Source organism: Mesoplodon densirostris, chromosome 2, assembly GCF_025265405.1.
Source record: "Mesoplodon densirostris isolate mMesDen1 chromosome 2, mMesDen1 primary haplotype, whole genome shotgun sequence".
NCBI classification, from domain to species: Eukaryota; Metazoa; Chordata; class Mammalia; order Artiodactyla; family Ziphiidae; genus Mesoplodon; species Mesoplodon densirostris.
In genome coordinates this window covers 98,268,875-98,276,421 of record NC_082662.1, presented here as the reverse complement: position 1 = coordinate 98,276,421, position 7,547 = coordinate 98,268,875, and the positions used below count along the sequence as shown (strand labels likewise).

The 7,547-nt window shown below is 37.9% G+C and overlaps 1 protein-coding gene across 1 annotated transcript; it reads left to right on the top strand.

Annotated features, from left to right (window-relative positions):
- The first annotated feature begins 372 nt into the window (after window positions 1-372).
- Window positions 373-7,218, top strand: TAF13 (TATA-box binding protein associated factor 13). Its single transcript, XM_060086030.1, has 4 exons — window positions 373-444; window positions 1,281-1,359; window positions 4,917-5,014; window positions 6,960-7,218. Exons 1-4 carry the CDS (start codon window positions 418-420, stop codon window positions 7,128-7,130), a joined length of 375 nt encoding a protein of 124 aa, XP_059942013.1. The 5' UTR covers window positions 373-417; the 3' UTR covers window positions 7,131-7,218.
- Window positions 7,219-7,547: the final 329 nt, after the last annotated feature.

The window sequence follows — 7,547 nt, the reverse complement described above, 5'->3', positions numbered from 1 at the left end:
ATCCCCAATAACGAATAAGCTTGGCAATAAATCATAGTGGAACTCTAAGTTGTTGAAATTGTTTAAATACACCCCTGGCTAGCCCCTCAATGATCCAAAGCTTCGCAGTCCCGAATAATGAAGCGGTGATCTGATACGCAGAAGCAAGTTCAAGGTGACAGCGAGATACACGGCACCTAGCCCGTGATTTCCTTTTCGTTGCTAATTTTTAATTCCTTCTTGCCAAGACATCACCCTTCCCTCCTTTAGTACTGTTGTGTTTCCACCGCTGGGCAGGACGCGCACGCTCCACTTCCGCAGGCGAGGTTCCAACTAGGCCCCGCCCCGCCTCCTCGCGTCACCGGAAGTGAGGCAGCGGAAGTAGTAAAACCCGCTCCGTGGGAGGCGGGCGCTCTCTGGAGGTGGCTGGCTGCTGGGATGGCAGATGAAGAAGAAGACCCCACGGTGAGTGACCGCCTCTGTTCCAACCCACTTTTTTATTCACTCCCTCGGGCATCGTAGCGGAGGCCGAGAATCGGGTTTGTTTTCCTTAGTGAATTCAGCCGAGAGAATCGGGGGCTTCACCCCGTGCTAGGCTTTTTCTTCTGATTAATCGTAGGTCGCGGGGCAGGAAGAGTAGGAGTGTGGTCCCCTGCCCTTTGCTTTTGGTCCATATTTGCCAGACACCCTTTGAAACACCTAGAGAATCATCAGAGGACAAAGCTAGTATTTGTTATCCCTCATTATGAACCAACAATTCAACTGCTAACAAAACTATATACTTCTTGTAAAGTAGTGGAAAAATAATGGACTCAAAGTCGGGGAACATGGGTTTCAAAACCTCTGTTCTCTGTGAGCAAAGTTATTTAACTTTGAGCCTCGGTTTTCATGTCATAAAATAGGCTTAAGTCTTACTTGAGGAAAGTTCTTAGCACTGTGTAAGCAGTGCTTAGTAAATACTAGTTTTGCTTACTTTGATTCAATATCAACTCTTTTAATAGTAAAACTGTCTAGAAATAGGCCAACTTTGTTGGTTAAAAAAAAGAATGTATGGTCGTTGGAACTGTTCCAGGAGAGGCAGTACAGTTGTTGCGGACATTGTAGAAGCCATTCCTGTGTGAGTCTGAAGTTGGACAGGATAGTTGTAAGGCCCCTAAAATGCTAAGTTTTCATGGTTTTTTGCTGCTTGCTTTATTTAGGCTCTCTGACATGATATCAGTGTTGAAGATGGAAAAAAATGTTAATTATTAAAAAGTCAAAAGCAGTGCTTGACGTATCTGTATATACATTTTAACTTCTAGTTTGAGGAAGAAAATGAAGAAATTGGAGGAGGTGCAGAAGGTGGACAGGGTAAAAGAAAGAGACTTTTTTCTAAAGAATGTAAGTAGTATTTGACAATGATTTTTTATAGATAAAAACTTCTGGGTATGTCGGTTCAAAGTAGATTTATTGTTCTGAATGTGTTTCCTTGTAGGGACAATATTCTCAGACTTGTGCATAAATTCTGTTTAACCTGTGAATCATAGATAGTAATAATCCTAACCCCAATTTATGTATTTATATATATGCATGTACACACACACACACACACACACACACACACCCACCCATACTTTTTTTTTTTTTTAAGTAAAGAGATGTGATCAGTGTTTCAATTCAGGGCCTAAGAACATACCTCCGTTACCTCCTCTGTCCCTTACCTTTCAGCAGTAGGAGCAGGGACTCCTTTGACTGTAAGCCGAAGGTTCTTTTGGATCCTGGAACAGGTGCTGAGGCTAGGAATTAAGTTGGGGCTTTGGACTAAGGCAGTGGACAAGGCAGGAAGATGATGAACAATGTGAGGCAGTCCAGTGGCATAGAGATTATAAGGTTTTGGTTGTCTAGTCTGTTCCCTCAGTAGACCTTTTGTGGCAGCAGCAGGGAGAGCTGCTGCTACTACTGATGATCAAGGCCAGCCCCTGAAAGGCACCGTGAGAAAGTGCTCTCCATCTCCCAGTCCTGATAAGGCGACACATCACCTGATTTATTTATGCTGGTTCCGATGTAAGCAGTTCCCAAATGCTCTTGAAACTCCAGAGTCAATGTTTTTTTTTTTTTTTTTGCCATTCAAATCCCTTCCTGTAGCTCAATCTCTCACCTTAAGTTGACCACTACTTATTCCATCTCTGATGTTATTTACTCCATTTGTACATGGTTTTACCTAAGTCGGCGTAAGAAGGGGATTCCTACACCAGAGCATCCCAGAGTGATGACAAGAATTTGGAATCTTCACAGCCTTTTCCTTGTCTTACCTGAAACTTCCTATGCCTTACTGACCAAGATCTGTTCTCCTAGACCTTCTTTTTTAAAAAAAATTTTTCTAATATAACACAAAATTTCAAAGCATTCACTTCTATTTGTTTATGTCTTTACAGACCCTTTAACCAAATGCAGTTCACATACTTCCTGTCTAATATGTTTTTGCTTTTCCAGTGAAGTATATTTCCCTACTGATGAATTCTCCCCATCAGAATGTTAATGACAAGGTGTCTCCCTCAAAATATTTAAGGAAAAATATTAAGTTTACAGTGGAGAATCCTGGCAGACATTACTTTAGCCAAGTGATCAAAGTTAAGATCACCAGTAATATATGTTGACATTACGTACCCCTGATATGATGCATTAAGTGGTACACTGTGATTCCGTTTCTTGTAATGCATAACCACAACCTAATCACGAGAAAACATCAGACAAACCCAAATTGAGGGACATTCTACAAGATAACTGACCAGTATTCTTCAGAAGTGTCAAGGTTATAAAAGACAAAGAAGGGCTTCCCTGGTGGCGCAGTGGTTAAGAATCCACCTGGTAATTCAGGGGACACGGGTTCAAGCCCTGGTCTGGGAAGATCCCACATGCCGCAGAGCAACTAAGCCCGTGCGCCACAACTACTGAGCCTGCGCTCTAGAGCCCGCGAGCCACAACTACTGAAGCCCGCACGCCTAGAGCCTGTGCTCCTCAACAAGAGAAGCCACTGCAATGAGAAGCCTGCGCACCACAACAAACAGTGACCCCCGCTCACCACAACTAGAGAAAGCCCATGCGCAGCAACGAAGACCCAACGCAGCCAAAAATAAATAAATAAATAGATAAATAAAAAAAAAAGACAAGGAAAGTCTGAGGAACTGTCACAGAACAGAGGAAACTAGGGAGGCATGACAACTAAATATTGTGGGATCCTGAAACAGAAAAGATACACTAGTGGAAAAACTGGTACAATCTGAATAAGTTCTGTATTTGTACCAGAGTTAATTTCTTAGTTTTGAGAACTGTCTTTGGTTGTGTAAGATGTTAATATAAGGGGAAACTGGATATAAGGATTCGGGAACATTGTGCTATTTTTGCAACTCTTCTCTAAGTCTGAAATTATCTAAAAACAAACCAAAAAAACAAACAAACAAAAAAAATTTCAGAATCCAAAAAAGAGAGAGGGGAGAAAATATTGGCTCCTGTGTTTGTTTTCTCCCTCCTGTATCTGGACCTAAAAGCTCTTGCCAGAATAAACCCTAGGGATACTTCTCTATCCTAGTCTGGCTTCCAGGTCACCCGTTTCTTTTCTTTTCTTCCGCAGGCCTGGTCTACTGTCTTCTTAGTTCTGCCTGCTTTTGCTTCTCCTAAATAGAAATTATTCTTAATGTACTCATTCCTACTTTTAGAAGTGTTCTAGGAGTTCGTGCCTTTTTTTTAAATGTAAAACTTACATACAATAAATTGCACTAGTCTTCATTGAACAGCTTGATGAATTTTCCATGTATACATATACTTGTAACCACCAGTCAGATCAAGATACAAAACATTTCTAACATATGACAGAGTTTCTTAGTATTTATATACCCCTTTGAGAATCTGCTAAGAGTTGATTCTTCTTCCCAGAAAAATGCACACACAAATAATGTACAAAATTTTTACATAGAATTTCAGTAGGGTTCCAGGACTTCTCAAAGCTTGTCCATGGACTGATAGGGAGTTTATAGGCTATAGCATAAGAAGCCATATGGATCCCATCTGCCCTAAATTACCAAGAAGTGTAATACTGTTGTGGGTAGGAGTATAGACTCTGGAGCCAGATCATCTGGGTTCAAATTCAAGTTCCATCTCACTATCTGTGTGACCTTGGGTAAATCACTTAAACTCTGTGCCTCCATTTTCTCATCTATGTAGAATGGGGATAATAGTAGTTTCTACTTCAGAGGATTGTCCTGAGGATTAAATGAGCTTACAACAGTGCCTGGCATGTAGTAAGGGCTATATAAGTTTTAGCTACTAGCAGTTATTTTCATTACTCTGTAGACATTTCTTCTCTTTTGCATTTTCTATGGTTCCTTCAGATGAAGACTGAAAGGGCTTTGCTGGCAGTTGCTTTGATCCAGGGAATAAAATGTCAAGATTCTGTATAGTAAGCCCTTTGCTTTCTCCTTTTGATTAACCTCTTCTTCCTATAAGAAGGTAATTGGAGCACTTTCTCTCATGTCCTCTTCGTTATGGTAGTATCCGAAAGGATTTTGCCTTTTTTTTTCCAAGACCTCCCCCTCACCCCCTGAAAGCACTCCCAGTAAAGGCTAAACCATTGCTATTCATCCTGTTCCTGCTATGAAGTTTCCTACTTAAAGGTATTCTGGGGTTGTTGGTGAGTAGATAATAGAGATTAGGGAAGGAATATTGATATCAGGCGTTCAGTAGCTGGGAGGGAAGGGGAGTTCCTACCTAGGGAAAGCTAGGTAAGAACAGGTGGTTATGTGCTAGTGGTTAATACCTTTTACACCAAAATCCATACTTGGAGACACGAAATACAACGTAAATATACTTTCATACCAATATCTTCTATAGCTTAGTTCAGTTCTAATTTGAAAAAGTATTGGTCAAGTTTGTTTAAACAAAAATGATTGTTCTTTTTACAGTACGGTGTATGATGTATGGGTTTGGGGATGACCAGAATCCTTATACTGAGTCAGTAGATATTCTTGAAGACCTTGTCATAGAGTTCATCACTGAAATGGTAAGGTTTTTTTTGTAATTGGTCTTAGTCAATTAAGGAATAGATTTGAAATTCTAACTTTTAGATAAGACTAGAACTATGGCATCCTTTTGAAATAAGCTTGAGTGCCATTTAAGTGCCTGTTTTGTGGAAGTTACTGGTTACTATTTATCATGAAGGATAGAGATAAGTGTGTGTGGGTGTATACACCCACACACACAAACACCCACACGCACATACACACACAATATATTCTACCCCCTCCTCTGAATTTTATTTATAAGGACATAATTATAAGATCCTTGAATAAAATGTAAAATATTACCCATAATCCCAACATCCAACATAAATTTCCCTTTTCCAGTATTTATGTAAAGATATAGTGTTTTACATAGTGTTGATCATAGTAAACATTCTTTTTACTCAAAGTTTTTAATACATATTTCCTATGTTCTAATCATAATTATTTTAGTAGCTGCATAAAATTCATTCAAATTATTTTCTAATATACTTAACCATTTCCCTATTGAAATTATTTACATATTATTTTTAACTGAGTAGATAAGTTTGAATGACCATATTCATGAAATTTCCCCCTTCTTTGGATATGTTTGCAGGGATGGGAATACTGTTTGTTTGTGTTCAGTTCTTATGAATTTTTACCCTGTGTTTTGGATTATTTCCTTCGTAAAGAATAATAGAAGTAAAATTACTGTGTCAGAGAGTGCATTTTTTAAAATATTTTTCTGCTTATGAAAGTAATATTGATTAAATTTAGAAAGTATTAAAGAGTGCAGGGGAAAAAATAAAAATCTGTAATCCTTCTACCTAGAGATAACTAATGCTGAGATTTTGGTGAATATTCTTTTGTCTTTTTACACATATTTTTAAACTTTATAAAATTGAAATCATACAGTATATATAGTCGTAGAACCTGCTTTTTCACTTAGGTAAGTCTACAACATTTTCCCTGTGTCACCGCATAATTAATATTTTTGATGGCTTCACAATATTAATTGACTAGGTGTGCTCAAATTTGTTCAATTTATTAAATATTTAGTTTCCCTTTTTCAGTCATTAGAAATAATGCTGTGATGAATTTTTGTTTTTTCAGTATGAATATGTAATGGTAGGGGATGAGATTTGATTTTAAGGAAACCCACCAATATTTATCAGCTACTGAAATGGATACAAAGTTTAAATGAAGCAGGTGGTTACAAAGAAATTATAAAATTATTTTATGCAAATGAAGACAAACTACATATATCAAAACACACAGAAAGAAACATCAGTGTGAATGGATAAAGAAGATGTGGCACATATATACAATGGAATATTACTCAGCCATAAAAAGAAATGAAATTGAGTTATTTGTAGTGAGGTGGATGGACCTAGAGTCTGTCATACAAAGTGAAGTAAATCAGAAAGAGAAAAACAAATACCATATGCTAACACATATATATGGAATCTTAAAAAAAAAAAAGGTTCTGATGAACCTAGGGACAGGATAGGAATAAAGACACAGACGTAGAGAATGGATTTGAGGACACGGGAGGGGCAGGGAAGGGTAAGCTGGGACGAAGTGAGAGAGTGGCATGGACATATATACACTACCAAATGTAAAATAGATAGCTAGTGGGAAGCAGCTGCATGACACAGGGAGATCAGCTCAGTGATTTGTGACCACCTAGAGGGGTGGGATAGGGAGGGTGGGAGGGAGACGCAAGAGGGAGAGCAATGTCCTTAATATTAAAATGTCTATAAAGCACTGAAACATTGCTAATAATAATAATAATGGTAGAAAGTAGACAAAGGACATTAATAGAAAGACAATTCATAAGTGAATAGCTATAATAATTAGAAGAGAAAGTTTCAAACTCACCAGCATTAAATAGACACAAGTTAAAAGAATAAAATGTTAGATTTTTTAAAAATTAATTGAATTTAATATGTTTTTTTGTAATAGACTCACAAGGCAATGTCAATTGGAAGACAAGGTCGGGTACAAGTTGAAGATATCGTCTTCTTGATTCGAAAGGACCCAAGAAAGTTTGCTAGGGTTAAAGACTTGCTTACTATGAATGAAGAATTGAAACGAGCTAGAAAAGCATTTGATGAAGCAAACTATGGATCTTGACACCTTTTGTACTTTCTGAAGCTTCATTATTTTCTGGGGAAACCATATTTAATAACTATATTTTCCACAGTAGGGTTCTGATATCTAGCCATGTGAATGAAAGATAGAGAACCACAAAGTTTTCAGTCTATTTTCATGTCTTCAATTTTAGAGTGATATTTGAGCCTTTAATTGCCTGCCATTATATTACCATACTTTGAATTACTTACTGGATTTTAATGACCACATGTAAGTCAAAGTACCTTGCAAACCATTCAGTTCCTTCTGATTTTGTGCCATTGTAGGCTGTACTGTAGCTGTTTAATATGTGAAATCTAAATGGTACCTTTGATAGCTAAGACATGTGTTTCATGTTTCTAAAGTTTTTAGATTACAGTGGTCTAAGTTATTAAAAGATAGTGAGGGCTTTCCTGGTGG

Coding starts and splice junctions, on each gene's coding strand:
- TAF13 (XM_060086030.1), top strand. CDS start 418: ATGGCAGATGAAGAAGAAGACCCCACG. Junction 445..1,280: donor ATGAAGAAGAAGACCCCACG/GTGAGTGACCGC, acceptor TTTAACTTCTAG/TTTGAGGAAGAAAATGAAGA. Junction 1,360..4,916: donor GAGACTTTTTTCTAAAGAAT/GTAAGTAGTATT, acceptor TTCTTTTTACAG/TACGGTGTATGATGTATGGG.